We start from the raw sequence: 18,255 nt of genomic DNA, 5'->3' as shown, positions 1-18,255 counted from the left end.
GACACAGGCAGAGGGAGAAGCGGGCTCCATGCAGGGAGCCCTATGCGGGACTCAATCCGGGATCCCGGGGTCACGCCCTGGGCTGAAGGCAGATGCTCAACCACTGAGCCCCCCAGGCGCCCCTGCACCTTGGGTTTAAAAAAGAAATGGAAAAGTATATAAAGTTCAGGGGCACCTGAGTTGGGCGAGTAGCTGACCGTTGATTTCAGTTCAGCTCATGGTCTCAGGGTCAAGGGATGGAGCCCTGCCCTGCTTAAGACTCTCCCTCTGCCTCCCCCACCCTCTCTCCCTCTCTCTCACTTAAAAAAAAAAGAAGAAGAAAGAAAGAAAGACAGAAAACGAGCGAGCGAGCGCGCACGAGCTCAAACTTCAGCTACAGAATCAGAAGAACCACAAGCCAACTGCGTGGCCGGGGCGGGAGGGACGCTTTTTCCCTCTCCTTTCTCGAAGGCCTGAGTTTATTATACTAAGGGCTCGCGATCCTCACTGAAATAGGAAGGGGAAGGCGGAGGGTAAAAGGCGCGGGTACTGGATGGTGAACGCGTGCAGAGCGCGGTCCTCCGCGGTCCTCCGCGGTCCTCCGCCCGCCCGGCCCTCACCTTCTGGCTCTGCAGCTCCTCCCGGCGCTGATGGTGCCCACGCGGTCATCTTGCGCAGGGCTCCTCCCGGACGCGCGCCCTCACGCCGTCCTGGCTTCTTCGGCTTCTTCCCGGAACGTCAGGCAGGCACGTCCCTCGATGCTGGGCCCAGACCGTCTCCTCTTGCCGCCCCCAGATGGACAGATGGGCAGCCCATCCTCCCGGGGGTCCAGGTGTCCTGGACCCCTCGTGCTTGCCACGGACAAGCGGTCAGACGTCTCCCGGCCTTGGGATCAGGGCTCATCACCCCCACAAGGCAGACGCATCTCGCACCCGCCACGGCGCCTGGAGGACACAGCCCCTCCCTGTATTTCCAGCCCAAAATGCAAAACCTCTTATCGATCACAAGGAAGAGGGCGCCTGGGCGACTCAGCGGTTGAGCGTCTGCCTTGGGCTCAGGGCGTGACCCTGGGGTCCCGGGATGGAGCCTGCTTCTCCCTCTGCCTGGGTCTCTGCCTCTGTCTCTCTCAGGAATGAATGAATAAAATCTTTAAAAAAAAATTCACAAGGAACCATCAGAGACTCTACTAAATGACCCCCTCTGCAAAACCGTCCGGGTCATCAAAGACCAGGAGAGGCCGGGGCACCGCAGATTCTCACACTAAAAACCGCACGTGCGTATACATCGAATTAGGAGGCATCCTTTTTTTTTTTTTTTTTAATTTTTATTTTATTTATTTATGATAGGCACACACAGAGAGAGAGAGAGAGAGAGAGAGAGAGAGAGAGGCAGAGAGAGAAGCAGGCTCCATGCACCGGGAGCCTGATGTGGGATTCGATCCCGGGTCTCCAGGATCGCGCCCTGGGCCAAAGGCAGGCGCTAAACCGCTGCGCCACCCGGGGATCCCCAGGAGGCATCCTTAAAGGGGAACGTGGATGTGAGCAACCGCCCAAGTCTCCTGGTTTAATGAGTGACAAAGTACACCTTCTTAGGAAGCAGACACTACGAAGTCAGGGGTCAAGGGTAAAGGGCCTGACGTCTGCAACGTGCTCCCAGAGGGCTCAGACATAAGTGTATTTATATAATAAACCAAGCGGGACAGATGTTAGAAATTGGTGAATCTAGATGGAGGACACAGAAGTGCTTTGCACTATGTTTACCACTTTAGCCTAAGTTTGTTTGAAATCACATCACGTTAAAAATAAATAAGGCGTCACCCAACACCTCCCCCAGCTAACCAGGCCTTCCCCACGCAGAGGATCTCCTAGTGGATAAAGCTCGGCCCTCGCCGTCCGCGGCCCCTCTGCTGTTGCCAGAACTTCGGGAAAGCCCCGGGTGCCCCTACAGACACCACTTGGGCTTGTGGAGGTCCCACTGCGGGGCCGTGGTCCGGCCCGGGCTTCACGTTACCCCGTCTGGTCTCAGGTAATCCTTCAGACCCACCTAAAGAGAACTTGAATACCCAGGTGCGGCCCCCAGGGAACTCCCAGGGACCCACCCAGCCAGGAGGTCACACCCTGGCCTTTGAGTCTAGGAGTGGGAGGCTCCCAGGGCACAGCCTGGAGGGTCTGTGGAGGGGCCCTCATCCCACCTGACCTGGGGGCAGGGGAGGGGGAGGTCTCATCCCAGGAAAGGTCTACACAGCTCGTTGTCCCAGCTGCTCTCCCCGCCCCCACCCGACCGCGTGGCTGCCCTGCGCCGCCCCCTCCCCCCCTGCACCCGCACCTCGAGCCTGGAACCCTTCCTGGAGCCCCTGAGAGTGAGCTGTGCAGAGTGACGAGGAGGGCCGTGGTGAAGACTGAGGACAGCCCCCGAGCCCCCATGTGGGGGAGGAGCTGGCCAGCCTGGCACAGAGCGCACAAGTCAGACTCCTCCCCACTGGGTCCTCTAGGGTCACCCGTTGGGGGCAGGGCGCCTCCCCGCAGGTGGAGGGCGTGCCGGCAAGCCCTGCAAGGGAGGAGCCGCTCCTGTTGGAGGACTGGCCTCTGGGGACGTCACACACCTGCCCTAGATCCCGGCACCGGACCCCTCCCCTCGGCTGGACACGCGGTGTGCTCCCTCGGGCTGTACCTGCCTCCACCTCCTACCCACTGGGGGCAGAGCAGAAGCCCCGGCTCAGGATGCGGGCTGGAGGGTGGGAGGCCAGCGTGGGGGGGGAAGGGGGGGCAGAGGCCCTGGGCCTCCCTCCTCAGCTCACAGCCAGCTCGCCCTGTCCCCTCCCAGGCAAAGTCCAGTCCCCAGCCACCCGTTGCCTCCAGGACCTGGCTTGTTCTTGTAAAGAGAAAGTTCAGGACAAGGAAGGCTGATTGCATGGCAGGCGCTGGGCAGGCTGCGGAGCCGCGGGAAGTCGCCCGCCATCCAGAACCATCCAGAACCGTGGGATGCTGGCCCGGCCCAGCTGCAAAGGTCAGGAGAGCGCCCAGGCCTGACCCGCAGCCCGTCTTCTCCAACGGCACCAGGGCAGGGACGGCTCTGCCGAGGACGAGGACGGAGTGGACCCCAGCCCTCCCTCACACCACACTCACTCCGCGTGGACCACCTCAGTGTCAGGGCCCGAGGCTAAGGGTTCTACAAGAGAACAGAAGAAATCACCACAGCCTCCGGGTAGGCAAATACTCTTTAAAAGAACAGGAGAGGTGCTCACATAAAAGAAAAAGTTGGGGCAGGCCTGGTGGCTCAGTGGTTTAGGGCCGTCTTCAGCCCAGGGCGTGATCCTGGTCCTGGGATCGAGTCCCGCATCGGGCTCCCTGCATGGAGCCTGCTTCTTTCTCTCTCTCTCTCTCTCTCTCTCTCTCTCTCTCTCTCTCTCTCTCTGTGTGTCTCACATGAATATATAAAATCCATAAAAAAAAAATTCCCTTTCAAAAAAAAAAGTTGATAAACTGCATTTCATGAATAATCAAAAATCTCTGTTCTTCAAAGACACCAGTGAGAAACATGAAAAAGCAAGACACGGGCTGAAGGAAAATATTCAAAATACACATACCTGATGAAGAGCTCTATGCAGATTATTTTTCTTAATCTTAAAAACTCAGTATTTTTAAAGCATTCTTTTAAAAAATGAACAAATATTTGAACACATGCTTCATACAGGAAAATATGCAAATGACCACAAGCCCGTTAAAAAGGGGCCCAACATGCCTTCAGCTCAGGTCATGGTCCCAGGGTCCTGGGGTCGAGTCCTGGTCGGGCTCCCTGCTCAGTGGGGAGCCTGCTTCTCCCTCTGCCTCTGACCCTCTCCCTGCTGTGCTCTTAATCTCTCTCCAATAAATTAATAAATTCTTTTTTAAAAAGTGCCCGACATCACTGGTCACCAGGGAAATGCAGATCAAGTGAGATGCCACTCAGACTACAGAAGAGCGGCTGACTCTGAGAAGACTTGGAAAACAGTTTGGTGGTTTCTTCTTCTTTTTTTTTTTTTTTTTTAAGATTTTATTCATTTACCCATGAGAGACAGACAGAGAGAGAGAGAGGCAGAGACACAGGCAGAGGGAGAGGCAGGCTCCATGCAGGGAGCCCGATGCGGGACTCGATCCCGGGACCCCAGGATCATGCCCTGGGCCAAAGGAAGGCACTAAACCGCTGAGCCACCCAGGGATCCCAGTTTGGTGGTTTCTGATAAGGTTAGATGAGCTCCCAGGTGTCTACCCAAGAGAGAGCAACATGCTGCTCCTGCTCCTTCCCCTGCTCCTTCTTCTTTCAGAGACAGACAGAGAGCGGACAAGTGAGGACAGGCTGAGGGAGAAAATCTCAAGCAGACTCCACGCCCAGCACGTAGCCTGACCCGGGGCTCCATCTCATGACCCTGAGATCAGGACCTAAGCTAAAACCAGCAGCTGGATGCTCCACCACCTGCCCTGCGGGCGCCCTGCATCATCATTCCTGGCGAGGCCTGGTCAGCGGAGCTCCTCCTGCGGTTGCAGGGGCTGGTGGCTGTCCTGGTCCTTGGGCCTGTGGGTTCATTGTAGCCAAAATCTGGAGACAACGCAAACATTCACAATCAGGCCACTGGGTAAACAAATTCTGGCGTGTGTACAATGACACTCCACTCAGGAAGCCACAGCATTGCCGCCGACGCTCACGAGAGTGTGGATGGATCCGAGGGATGTTCTGTTGAGCAAAAGCATCCCGGCCTGAGAGAATACTTAGTGCATGACTCCATGTAGATGAAGCTCCAGAAAGAGAAATGATCACAAGGTCAGAGGATTACGGACTCATCCCGCCCTCGTGGTGCAGGCTCCCTAAGCACAGAACGGTCACGTAGAGTCTCATCTGGAAACCACAGGGCCTGGCTGAGGCTACAGCAAAACTGTCTTGCAGATGAGTGTCCAGCTGAGCTGTTCCAGCAGACAGGAAACCACGGGACAGCCCCCTCCCCAGGCCACCAAACGGAGAGTAGGACCCAGACGTGGCTCAGATGGAGAAGCTGATGTACACAAGTATGTCCCACGATGTTATATGGGTGCCTGACAAGGGACCCCAAAACTCACTGAAATCAACCCACCATGTATTATGCTCCTGAGGTCTGTGGGTTGGAACCAGCACGGGGCCAGCTCCAGTGTCCAGAGCGTCGGCCCGAAGACTCCTGTTCCATGGTTGGGGTCATCCGAGACCCCTCACTCCACGTCTGGCACGTGGGCCACGGCTGGGAGCGCGGGGGCTCCTTGAGGCTGTCTCTGTCTTACGTGGTCTCTCCAGCCTGGCCCCCCATGCTGCGGACCAGCCGCGTTCTGAGACACGGAAAACGGCAGGTGGATCTACCGTTGCCCATCCCAGGCCCAGCCCCAGAAGTCACGGCCCTGGAAGACCTTTGCCTCGTCCCGGTCTTGAAACGTGAGTCACTAAGCCCAACTCACAGCAAAGGGAGGAAGGTCCACCTCCACCTTCTGTGGGACGGGTGTCCTAGAATCTGCGGACATGGTGTAAAGCCATCAGGCAGAAGAGAGCTGAGCGACCCACACGCTAGGGAAAAAGGGAGGAAAGCAGAAGAGCACGAGGCAACTCGTCACAAACACTTCGGCCCCTAGTCAACTTGGTAAGAGACCTGGACCCAAACACATCAGTACAATAGACGTAAAAGGACTACATCCTATCAAGAGATTGAGAATCTGAGAGAGGATTTTCAAAGAAGGGAAGTCAGGGGTGCCAGAGATGCACCAAAACGCAAAAGCCTAATACAGTCAAAAATAAAAAAGGAAAAAGATACGCCAGGCATCTACCAACCAAGCATAAGTAAGTCAACACTGGCACAGCAGTATCAACTTCAGATGATCTAGAATTTAGGAGAAAAAAAAAACCATCCACAAAATAAATAGATATAGGAACACGGCTTAATGCAAGAGGGGATCCAGCACAGAGTGGTCTTCAAGCTTTTTGGACCAGCATCACAACCAGAGTTTCCTAAGTGCTGCTTTTACTACGAGCGGCCCCTCTGTGGCTCAGAGGGCCTCAGGGCCGGATGATGGGGTGAAACACGTCTTCGTATGTTTGTCCAAATCCGCAGGAGCTGTGACACCAGCAGTGACCCTGCTGCCCACCTTCCAGCGATGGCCTCTCCAGGTCACCGGAGCACGGACACTGCCTGGACTCCCTCTCGTCCCCTCCGCCCCAGGAGAGGGCTGTGCTCGTTAGTACCTCCCTGACCGCTTTCCCTCCCGACCCTTCCTGTTGGGTGGCCCCCTAGGCCACAGGACACAGACCCACCAGCTTCACAGGCCCAGCTCCCGGACGTCCCCAGGGCAGGCCCCACTACCCACTGCTCCACAGCCGAGGACGAGGATGCAGGGGTGGGGAGCGGCCGCCGTCGGGGCTTGCGGTGCTCCTGAGCCGGCGGTGGCTGGGGGGGGGGGTCTCCACACAGGGAGGGCAGCGGCAGGGACTCCCCACACGCTTCACCAACAAGGGCGAGGGGACCCCTGGGTGCGGGGCCTGAGAGGAGTGGGGAGTCTTCAGAGCACTGCAGCAGGCGTCTGGTGGTCAAGGGAGCCCCAGAAGGGGCTGCAGCGGGCAAGAGGTGGAGGGTACAACAGAGCCTGCAGACCCCCTGCAGACGATACCCTGCTCCCGGGGCCCACACAGGCCCCCTGGCTGCCCGTGGGGGTCACCCCTGCTGCTTCTCGGTCCTGGCGGCAGCTCCCCACCAGGGGTAGGCAGCCCGCTCACTGCCAGGCTGTGCACCCTCTCATGCCAAGTAGCTCAACCTCCTCCCCTGTGTGAGAAGGGGGTCAGGCCGTCCACTGCATGCCCCCCGCGGGAATCCCTCGCGTCACCCCCTCGCGTCACCTGCAGCCTGTGGTAAACACGCACCACCTCTGGGGTGAAGACGTGCACACACTCTGCTGGCCTCCTGGGGCTGGGGATGGTGCCGACACGACAACACTGGTGACCTCAGGGACACAGGGAGGGCCTGGGCCCCGACCACAGTCTCCCAGGGCAGGTGGCAGGGCCTGAGCGCCGTGTGCGTGGGACACGCACCTGCACCACCATGGCCCCCTCCACGAGCTCTCATCACAAGACTCGGACACACGTTACGAAAAATGTTTTTACTGTAAATCAAAGTACCAAGCAGATACTTGCAAAACATACAAAGTAGAACCCGGATGCTTCCCTTCCCCAGGCTGCCTCTGGGCCGGCAGCCGTGAGAGAAACCAAGTCCAGTCCTGCTCCCCAGAAGCAGCCCGCGGTCCCGCCCGGGGACTGGAGGGGTGCAGGCGGCCCCCGCGGCCCCCCGACAGCCGGGGCTCGGGGCCCTGCCAGGCACAGGTGTCCCCCCGCCCCCCGCCCAGGTGGAGGGAGGGGCTGCAGTTATTTCTGAAGCTGCGGGCTTCCGTGCTATGGCTCGGATGTGCACTTCCCTCCAGCCCTGCGGTCTGACTGCCGGCGGGGGCGGCGGCTTCAAAGGGGCCGCTTGTCTGACTTTGACAAAGGCCCCAAGGGCAAGATGTGCTTTCTCGCACTGCCCGAGCTGGTGCAGACGCACAGGACAGGACAGGACGCGCCCACCCCGCGGTCACACTGCCACAGGCATCGGGACTCCGTAAGCAGCAGGTAAACACCGTGCTGAAACCAGCTGACCCGTGACCACAGCAAACAAGTATGTGACAGAAAGAAAACAGGAAGGAGCGCCTGGGAGACTCGGGGAGGTGTGGGGCACCTGGGAAGGAAGGACAGACAGACGACCAGTTCCCTTCGAAGCACAAAGTAGGGCAGTGGCTGCGCTGGAGCCCCGTCCCCTTCCGGCAGAGAAGGGTCTTCCGCAGGCAACTGAACTGGCCGCCGGGGGAAGCGTGGCCGCGGGGACGTCCACTCAAGGGCTCGGGCGGGCCCTGGGACCCCTGCTGCTCTTCCTCCTGGGTCCACAAGCAGACCTGAGCACGGCCCCCGGGTGGCCCCGCAGTGACAGACCCTGGTCCAGACCACCCGACTGCCACCCCACACGCCCTCGGGCACCAGTGCCAGCCAGCAGGGTGCACCTCCACTCCTGGGTGGGGGTCCCGGAGGGCCAGGGGCTAGAGCTGTCACGGCGGCCCCGCCAGCAGGCTGAGCACGGGGTGGATGACGAGCTCCCCAAAGGTGGGAGCACCTCGCCCCACGCGGACCCTCCTCGGTTCCTGTCTTGCTGTGTTCGCACCCGCACCCCCGGAACAAAAGCCGCAGGGGCACACCACCGTCACCGCCACCCTCCTCCGGGCGGCCCGCCAGGCGAGTGCTCACCGCCGGAGCAGCAGGAACCACCAGCGCAGTCGCCCCGGGGCCGCACACCCACAGCTGCCTCGTACTGAGCACTCTGGAGCCCAGAGCGATGCAGGTAGCCTAGGCACTCAGCATTGCTTAGGATGAAAATGCTAGAAATCTGACTCTTCCTAGAAGCCTACTAATAATTCACTTAAAAACACCCACTGCGCGTGTGCAGGGGCCCCCCCGGGGGCCCGAGCGCCTGCAGGGCGGAGGGAGGTGGGCAGACGGCAAACTCAGCTGCTGGGGCCTCTGGGCCCTCTGCTCAGGCGGGTGCCCTGGGAGTGGCACTCCAGCCCTGGGTGCCCAGGCGCCCCTGCCCAGGGCCGCGTGTGGACCTGCAGCAGCACGGCGCCCGCTCCAGAGACGGGAGATCAGGGTGCCGGGACCCGCTAAACCTACAGAAAACTGTGGGAAGAAACCAAATCCATAGGATCCATGGGTTTCCACACTTGGGGACGGTTCCCAAGACTTGTGTTCGTGATACCCCCTCCCCCGGGGGCCCCTCGCATCCACGGGGTCCGCGCCCTGCTCCCCGGCGGTGCCTCCTCGTCCTCGCTGCCTGGCTCCTCATCAGGCCCAACGTGTAAACAGTATCAATAAGCACAGATGGAAGAATGTATTTCCTAAGAAAAGGGGGAGGAAGTTCGAGGGGGAGGCTGACCGCACAGGCCTGTCGCTGGCGATCCCTTTCTCTTCCGTCTGTTTGGTGTTCCCTCTCTTTGGTTCAGCCCGACGTGACCCGCGGGGCGGCGGTGCCGTGCTCCCGGCCGGCCGGGGCTTGAGGAGAGGCGGCCAGCCCTGTGCCCATGAGGGGCCTCGCCCTCCACCAGCGTCTACTTGTGCTCGTGGCCCTCCGCCATGGCGGCCACCTCAATGGTGGCTGTGTGCTCCTCGGGCCCCGAGGCGGCCACGGCGCTCTCGACGGCCCCCGTGGGCACTGTCACGATGGTGCTACCCCCAGGTGACACCTGGGCCACGTTCTGCAGGGTGGGGCCCAGGCCCGGCAAGGTGAGCAGCTGCAGGGGGCTCACCACCTTGACCACAGTGCTGCCGTCCTGCATGGCGGCTGTGCTCAGGACCGTGAGGCTGGACGCGTCCGGGTGGATCTCCACGGTGCTAGGGAAGGTGGTGCCCGATGAGGCCAACACTGTGTAGCCCCCGAGCAGGGGCGAGGCCGGAGAGCTGGCGGAAGCAGCCTGGGGGGGTCCCTTGCCCAGCACGGGGGATGGCAGGGTGGACACCACTTTGCCGAGCGGCACGCCAGTCAGCTGGGAGACAGGCACGCCGGGGCTGAGGGCGATCTGGGCAGACTGGGTGAGCACCTGCGAAGCGATGGCAGCCGGCCCTGACGTGGCCCTTGCCAGCCGGGGCCGCTTCGTGGGGGGTGGCAGGGAGACGGGGGTCAGCGTCATGAGCACGTTGCTGAGGTGCTGAGATTTGTGCTTGAGTTCCTTGGCCCGACGGCGGTGCTCGTCACACTGCTGCTCTAGGGCTGTGGGCGGACAGGGGCAGAGTGTCACTGGGAGGGGCGGGGGGACAGAGTTTCATTGTGGAGGGGACACGGGACAGAGCGTCACTGCGGCAACAGGGGGACATGGGGGACAGAGCGTCACTGTGGGGACAGGGGGACACGGGACAGTGTGTCACTGTGGGGAGAGAGGGACATGGGACAGAGTGTTACTGCAGCAACAGGGGGACATGGGGGACAAAGCATCACTGCGAGGACAGGGGGACACAGGACAGAGTGTTACTGCAGGGACGGGGACACGGGACAGAGCATCACTGCGGCTACGGGGACATGGGACAGAGCGTCACGGTGGGGACAGGGGGACATGGGGGACAGAGCATCACTGCGGGGACAGGGGGACATGGGGGACAGAGCGTCACTGCAAGGACAGGGGGACATGGGGGACAAAGCGTCACTGCATGGGCGGATGGGGGACATGGGACAGAGCGTCAGTGTGGGGACAGGGGGACATGGGGGACAGAGCATCACTGCGGGAGGGACACACAGCGTCACTGTGGGGACGGGGACACAGGGGACAGAGCACACTATGGAAAGGAGGAGTCAGGTGGGGGGGGGGGGGCAGAGGCCAGTGCGACACAGGGAGAGAAACACATGTACCCTGACCAGTGATGCTCTGTCCCTGTCCCACCCCGTCTCCCCCAGTGACACTCTCTGGGGTGCCTGTGCTGACTGCCCCTCCGAGAAAACACAAATGTCATCTCAAAGGCGGCCTCTGACCTGCCAGATGAGAACAGACCTTCCCCATTCTAACTTTCTGATCTTTCTAGCATCTACACAGAAAGTTGCTTTTGTGAAACATGAAGATACAAAATAGGTCAAAACCACACACGTGAGCCACCTGCTGCACACGAGCACCCTGGGAGCGCCAGGAAGGAGAAGCAAACACGTCAGAGAGTGACTCTGGGGGCCCCAGTGGTGCGGCCTCACCTCTCCCACTTTTCTCCTGTAAACAGTCGCAGGGGAGCCGAGGGCGGGCCACCTAGGCCCTGCGTGCTGGCTTCCCCGTGAGACGGCGCTAGGCTCGCCTGGTCCTCCCCCCTCCAGACTGTGCCTCCTGTGCTCTCTCAGGAGCAGCTGTCCCACCAGGCAGTGACCAGGGACGGCCACGGGAGCACTGGGCCCAGGGAGGCCCTGGCCACCCGACGTACCTGCCAGGTCTCGGGCGTACTGCTCCCGAGAGCGGTCCATCTGGCACTTGTGGCTGGCCAGCACCTTCTTCACCAAGTCCAGCATGCCGAAGTTCTGCACGATGTTGTTGAGGAGGACGGCATCTTGAAGGCGCGAGCACACAGTGAGAACGGCCCCCACAGAGACGTCCCGCGGACACAGTGACCTAGGGGGGCAGCCGGCCTCTGCTCCGCCCCCTTCCGCCACCAGAGCTGAACCAGGCCCAGCCGGGTCCTGAGTCTATAGGGGCACGGCAGGGCGGGAGGGGCGGCTGGGGAGCGGGGGGAGGGCGGTGCCGGGCACACGGAGCCTCTCACCTCGGAGCTGCAGCGGGGGGTCCTGGACCCGCTGCTGCAGGCCTTTCATGGTCTCCATCAGCTCCTGGTGGAACTCCTGTATGACCTCGTCCAGCAGGCCTGCGTCCTTGAGGCCTCGCCAGAAGGAGAACGTGTCATCTGTGAGGGGCAGGGGGGCTCAGAGGGCAGGAAGAAGCAGCCACGGCGGGCTTCTCGCTGCAGGCCGGAGCAGAGCTGCCAGGAGGCCTGGGGCTGGGGGCCAGCGTGCACAGGTCTGCATGGGTGGAGCTCCACCCGCCGCAGTGGCACTTCCTCCGGGAAGCCCCCCAGGCCTGCCTGCAGCCTGCCCAGGGCCACCCAGCACATCCCGCCCCTCACCCCCAAGCAGCTCAACCAGAAGGACCGGTACCTCCGATGGCCGTGGTCCAGTCGCCAGGATCCTCACAGGTCTCTATGGTGATGGTGGCGGGAGACCCGTTCACTGCAACCCAGACATGGCCCCCGTGAGCCTCGCCAGCCAGCGAGCAACCCTCCCAACCCACCATCCCAACACGGGCTCTAAAGCTCTCCTTTGCACCAATTTTTTTTATTTTTTAAGATTTTATTTATTCACGAGAGACACAGAGAGAGAGGCAGAGACACAGGCAGAAGGAGGAGGGAGAAGCAGGCTCCATGCAGGGAGCCCGATGGGACCGATCCCGGATCCCCAGGATCACGCCCTCGGCTGAAGGCGGTGCTAAACCCCTGGGCCACCAGGGCTGTCCCTTTGCACCAATTTTTATAAAATCCACAAACATACGTGTACCAGGGCAGTCAACGGGTTTATATCTCTGAGGTACACCTATTCTTAAGCTTCTGAATCGCACCCATCGTCAAACACACACGAAGGAGAAAGAACGGAGTCTCCCTGACGCCACCACCAGCCTCGACAAATTCCCACCACTGCACTCGTCTCCAGGCGCTTCCGACCTGCCCGCACGCTCCTCGGACCACAAGGCCAGCACCCGGACCGCCCCTTCCCCGCCACCTCCGCTAGGTCCACAGCGCCCTGACCTCGCGTGTGCCAGCGCCGCCTCCCGAGATCAGGGACCTACGCCATCCACTCAGGCTCACGCCCCGGTTCCGCTCTGGCGCCCGCACAGCCGCGGACACAGCGGGCACCTGGCCGCTGAGGCTGCTTCTGATGGAGGCCTGGCCCCACACAGACCCAGCTGAGGCACAACCCTCGACTGCCTAACGTCTGCGTAAGCTCCCCAGCCTCACACAGGCCTCCTACGACCAACGACGACGTCGTGCTGAAAAACGCTATGTGCTTAGAATAATTCGGGGCAAAAACACATCTTCTCCACAGTCTAGGTGACACAAAATCTTTCACTAACTACACAACTGGCAAGATGTTCTCTGAGAACTCTGGCTGAGCAGACCGCACGTAGCTAAGTAAAGGAACTCACAGCCTCATCCAGACCGTCGAGACGTGACAGCGTTCAAAGAGCTAAACCCAAACCTGATGTGGCCTTGACCGGACGCAGTGAGTGCTGACTGGAGCGCTCAAAGCCTGGTCCCTTCTTGGAGACTGGAGACCCGTCGTCCCGGGCGGACTCTCATGGCGGAGCAGGGGGCCTGGACCCATAACCCGGTATCAGCCCTATTCTCACGAAAGCTATGGCCCACTGGGGGTGCAGAGAGGGCTTTGGGGTGACCCAGGCCCTCCCCACACTGCGCTGTGCCTTCCAAGGAGCCAGACCAGGCCCCAGCCTGGGGCTTTGGCCCAGAAAGAAGCCCAGGCCCCAAGGCCCCACATCACTGCAAACTGTAACCAACGGATGAGGAGAGCTGACGAAAGAGCAGCCGGCTCCTCTGACTACCGGCAACTGTGTTCCTGGAGTTTCTAGGAGGGGCTCTGAAGTTCGGCCAGCCAGCCCGTGCCGGCGGAGTGCAGGAGCGGAGCTGGAGGCTACGGTGGAACCTCGCTGTTGTGCCTGAGTCTCTCCCCCCAGCCTCCCAGGACCCCTCCACTGGCCACCGTCTGGCCAGTGACAAGGACAGTCCCTGGCCCCATGGACTAACACTAGGGATAGTGCAGGTGACATCACTGGAAATGCACCACCTCCAAGTTACCAGCAGGACCAAGGACCGAATTTGCTCTAATTGCAGGTTTTTTTAAATTTTTTTTAAGGTTTTATTTATTTATGAGAGACAGAGAGAGAGAGAGAGAGAGAGACACACAGAGAGAGGCAGAGAAGGCAGAGGGAGAAGCAGGCTCCACGCAGGGAGCCCAACGTGGGACTCGATCCCAGGACCCCGGAACCACGCCCTGGGCCAAAAGCAGGTGCTAAACCGCTGAGCCACCCAAGCGTCCCTCTAACTGCAGTTTTAAAAAGAATTTCCTTCTAAAAGCTGGGAGGCTTCCTGGGAACATGCGCATCTACCAGCCACAGCCACAGGCGTCATCGTGGAAGGATATGGAGGGTAGGTGAGCCGAAAGCCAGGAGGTACCAGCACGTGGGCCGAGCACCGGGTGCTACAGGCAGCGCGGGCCTGTGACACGGCTCAGCCGCAGGGCTGAGAGGAGCCCGCGTCCGCCACATGGGTGGCGTCCCTGGGTGAGTCGGAGCTGGTGATGGTCACTGGACGTCTGCACTAACCTTCCTTCTACACTTCTCTACTCACAGATCATAACGGTTTACGTTAAAAATGACTAAGAAAAAACACCGGAATCTTCCCTGTCAACGACAATAGCAATCGAGCTAGACTCTCCACAAAGGCGGCGGCGGTGATGGACACCACAGGCCCAGGGCGGGAGGCCAGGCTCCACGAGTGGTGTGCAAAGGCCCACCCCTTGGCTGTAGCTGGAGTGGGAAGGCTCAAGCCCCGGTGAGAGCAAAGGCTCCAAGCCAGCACGTACCATCAGCCGTGGCAGGTGTGAGGGGAATGTACTCGGCCGAGGTGGGGCTGCTCAGAGACACGCGGGCGCCTGAGAGATCGATCTTGGTGCTGCGGCAGGTGTTGGAGCAGACCTTGTCGTGCTGATAGAAGTCCAGCTCCCCAGAGTCCATGATCTTCCTGTGGCAAAGGAGACCAGGGACGGAGGACACGTCCAGAGAACCAGTGGGTGCGGGTGGACCTCAAGGTACCTCGCTCCCCTCCCTTCCCCCCACTCCAGCATCTTCAGGTCCTGATGGCAGGGCAAGGAAGGGCTGGCCTGGTGGCAGGTCCCTGGGGAGGCGGCGGCTACAAAGTGGCCAACCACGGGCCGGGAGCTGGGTGCCCCTCGGGCTCCAGACAGGCCCTGTGACAGCGCCAGCCAGGGCTCCCTAGGCCAGTGTAGGACCTCCAGCTGCCAGCACAAGTCAGAAGTCCATGGGGACCGCGATCACATGGCTGGTGGCCAGGACAAAGGAGGGCCCTGGCAGGCAGTCGTCCCAGGGATGCTGGTCACGCCCTGAGCTCTCCGGGGATGTTCCGCCGCCTGCCAGCTGCAGGGGAGCAGACCCCCGGCTAACAGAAGAGCCTGACGGCACACCCACAAGGTGACCGTGAGGCAGAGGGGGACGAGAAACCCTCCGGAGCAGCCCGGCCCTGTGTGTACAGCAACACAGGACGGTGCTGGTGCCTCTGGCTTCTGGCTACACACTCAAGGTGGCTCGTTTCCCATCCTCGACTGTAGCAGGGGGCACGGCACGTCCCCCACCTGCCAGGATCGCCCTCCCAGGGAGGCCCTTTATTACAGCCTCTCTGGAGGGCCTGGGTTTTGTTTTGTTTTGTTTTTTTAAATTTATGATTAAATAAATCAGAGAAAGAGAGAGAGAGAGAGAGAGAGAGAGAGAGAGAGGCAGAGACACAGGCAGAGGGAGAAGCAGGCTCCATGCACCGGGAGCCCGACGTGGGACTCGATCCCGGATCTCCAGGATCGCGCCCTGGGCCAAAGGCAGGCACCAAACCGCTGCGCCACCCAGGGATCCCTGGAGGGCCTGAGTTTAACCCTGGGAACACCTCAACTCACCCCCCTCACCCTGTGACAGGGTCGGGGGGCTTGACGGGGCCTCTGCACGGCGTGCCTGCACTGACCTCCAGGTGAGCAGCTGACCCACAGTGCACCTCCCCTGCGGTGCTCTTCCAAGGAAACAGCCAGTTGCCTTCTCACAGCTAAGCCACCAAAACACTTTCTAGAAAGTCAGGAGCACGTTTAATGGGTGGGACTTAGGAGCCATGAGCACGGCAGGATGGGACCCAGCCAACTGCAAGGGCGCCAAGCACGCTCCAGAAGCACAGGTATCAGCAGGCCGGCTGGGTCTCTGGCTGTGGGCATCTGGCCACTTCAAGCCCAGGCTGTGGTTCATGGTGACAGTGAACAGGACCGAGACCCAGGCCTCACCAGAGGGCCGCAGGCACTCCTCTGGGCAGCAAACCCACACCCAAGGACAGCACAAAGCCACATCTCCCGGGAATAACCGCATAGACGAGAGCAGCCCCTTTAGCAGCAAAGTGACCCGGTCCAGCCTTGCCAGACACCATCAGAAACAGCAGCCATCTCTGGACTGGCCGGCAGGGGGGGCCACGAAGTGAACACAGGGGTTGGGTGGGGACCACCAGAGAGAGGTGCCCTCTGCTTCACCAGGAGGGGTGAGTTGTTACCACCAAAGCAGGAAATATGAAAACTGGGACTGACATTCTGGGCGTGTGAACTTAAAAGCCTAGTCTGTCCTCAGGCTTCTCAGAAGGGGCATCACCATTCCTGTTTCACAGGTGACGGGAAAGGGACAGAAGGCCATTGGGGACAGAAGGCCAAGGTCACACACACCCAGGGAGGGCTAGCAGAGCAGACATGGCCTTCACATCAGCTTGAGAATCAGCCCAGGAAAACAAGCGACAGGACCCTTGGGATGGACGCTGCCCGTGGAGAGACAGAGGCACAAATCCAACCGTCTCTATTCTGGGATTTCGTGTTGGCAAGGGAGCGGAGAGCCAGCCCCAACCTTTCTACACATTCCTGATTAATCTCAAAGGGAAAACGAGATCTATGAGGAGTAAGTGGGCACCTGACCAAGAGGATACCATCAGTAGCAGCCAGAGACAGGGCACCAACCCAGCACCACTGACCTGATGACAGGAAAGGTCAGGGATCTAGACTAAGGCCCTCTGGGACCCACTGGCCTGTACCCTGAAAGCAGTATTGCCACAAAAGGTGGAGAATGTCCAGAAGACGGATGTGTGGCCAGCAAACTAGATGTAGTCTGGGTGAGACCCTCAGCAGGCAGATCGGCTGTGCCAGGAAGGGACAAGTGGCCGGACACACCACCCCACCCCAGGTGAGAGACCTAGGCCCCTGCCCAGGCACCCCTGGGTTTGGTGGCTGCGGTGGGAGATGCAGGATGGAAAGGGAGGCCGTGCGAGGACATCAGAATGAGACCACATGCCTGCAGGGCCATGGCAGGTGCGGTCAGCTGGGTCAGCTGCGCTGCAGGGGACACGGTCAGTTCTCCTGTTCAGAATGTGCCTCATCTTAAGAAACTTAAAAACCAACAAAAAAGCCATAGAAGGACACCTGGCGCGGTCACTTGCACTCCACCGCGGAGGGCTCGCTCTTGCAGACGCCCACCTGAGCATGATGCCGTTCATCCGGATGGCCCTCTTCCAGTCCTTCAGGGTGGACTTGCCAGCCAGGTGCACAAACTCCTTTGGGCTGATCACATGCTCGTCATACTGAGGAGGGAAGCACAGCTGGGTCAGGACGCACATGCGACCCACCTCTCCCGCTTGCCCAGCCCGGGAGAGCAGTGCAGGGTGGCAGGGCAGAGTGCCACAGCCTGGCTCCAAGAGCAGCAGGCTTCTCCTCTCTGATGTTTCGGGTTCAACCAGTGGCAACCCTGACCGTGGGAAAAGAACACTTCAGGCAAAATAAGATCTGGCCCTCCGCACGGGGGCTGGCCTGGGGACCTGTGGCCAGCACTGCCCCCAAGCCTGGGGAGGGAGCCCAGCACCTGGTGCTGCCTCGAGAAACAGATGGTACGTCTGAGCCAGGGAGAGCTGAGGTGACACCGCTCAGAACAGCAAGACGCTCTCTCCCTTCAGCTGGAACTCGGCAAACCCACTTATTCCATTAAATACTCACGTATGTAACATCTAACACAGGACGGTGCACAGGATAAGCTGTGATTTGTCCCCTTCACCCCACCCGACCCACCCCAGCACCCTTTCACAGCAGGCATCTCTGACTCTGACGCACACACATCCATTTCAATGTCAGGGCTTTGGGGAAACCCACTCGATCATGTAAAACAAGCAATTACTGGAACTTAATCAAAATAACACTATAGACAGGAGAGAGATGAGTCACTGGGACTCAGCAGAAGCAGCAACACAAGTGCCGCTGGGCCTCCCCTTCCCAGGAGGCCTCCTCCGGGGCCCTGGGTGGTGTGGGATGGTGTAGCGTACCCTGCTGGGAGCACGGAGCACCAAGCACTGGTACCTACAGCAGACTGAGGTCAGAGCAAGTGCAAGCAGCCTGGGGACCCCTGCAGATGGGAGTCATTTTCCTAACATCCTGACCACCTACACACGCCCTCTCACGGAGTCCAGGAAGCCACTCGACCCCTCACTTAGCTGGTCGAGGAGATGGGCTGTGTGGACACTCCTCTGGCCCCTGCGCAACCAGCAGGACACTCACCCTGGGCCCAGCCTCTGCCGACACCTCCCACACCCCACTCCCTAGACGTGACACAATCAGTGCTCCCCCCCCACCAGACACGACACCAGTCTGTCCCCCCCCAGCTAGTGTGATAGTGTCTGTCCCTCCCCCACCCCACGTGACACCATCTGTGCCTCGGTCCCTGGCCTGCCACAGCTGCACCCAACTGCTCCATCTGTCTGGAGTCTCGTGCTTCCATCCACTTCCCTGCGTCCACACGCTGCCTCCTCTCCTCTTCTGCCACCATCTGGGCTGAGCAC

The 18,255-nt window shown here is 60.3% G+C and overlaps 1 protein-coding gene across 4 annotated transcripts in view; it reads right to left on the bottom strand.

The window, feature by feature from the left end:
- Positions 1-7,106: 7,106 nt before the first annotated feature.
- The window catches only part of GMEB2 (glucocorticoid modulatory element binding protein 2), a 28,108-nt gene continuing 16,959 nt past the window's right edge, over positions 7,107-18,255 (bottom strand). For all 4 annotated transcript variants that reach the window (XM_055343997.1, XM_055343988.1, XM_055344005.1 and 1 more), the window contains 6 exons: positions 16,907-17,010; positions 14,213-14,370; positions 11,717-11,788; positions 11,329-11,466; positions 10,993-11,115; positions 7,107-9,808 (listed from right to left, as the gene is read on the bottom strand). In XM_055343997.1, coding sequence (XP_055199972.1) covers positions 9,150-9,808; positions 10,993-11,115; positions 11,329-11,466; positions 11,717-11,788; positions 14,213-14,370; positions 16,907-17,010 — 1,254 coding nt within the window. In that variant the 3' untranslated portion in view covers positions 7,107-9,149. The remainder of the gene's footprint in view (positions 9,809-10,992; positions 11,116-11,328; positions 11,467-11,716; positions 11,789-14,212; positions 14,371-16,906; positions 17,011-18,255) is intronic.

This window comes from Nyctereutes procyonoides, unplaced genomic scaffold (genome assembly GCF_905146905.1).
Source record: "Nyctereutes procyonoides isolate TBG_1078 unplaced genomic scaffold, NYPRO_anot_genome, whole genome shotgun sequence".
Classification (NCBI taxonomy): Eukaryota; Metazoa; Chordata; class Mammalia; order Carnivora; family Canidae; genus Nyctereutes; species Nyctereutes procyonoides.
The sequence above is the reverse complement of the archived record's forward strand: the minus strand, read 5'-3'. Positions and strand labels throughout refer to the sequence as shown.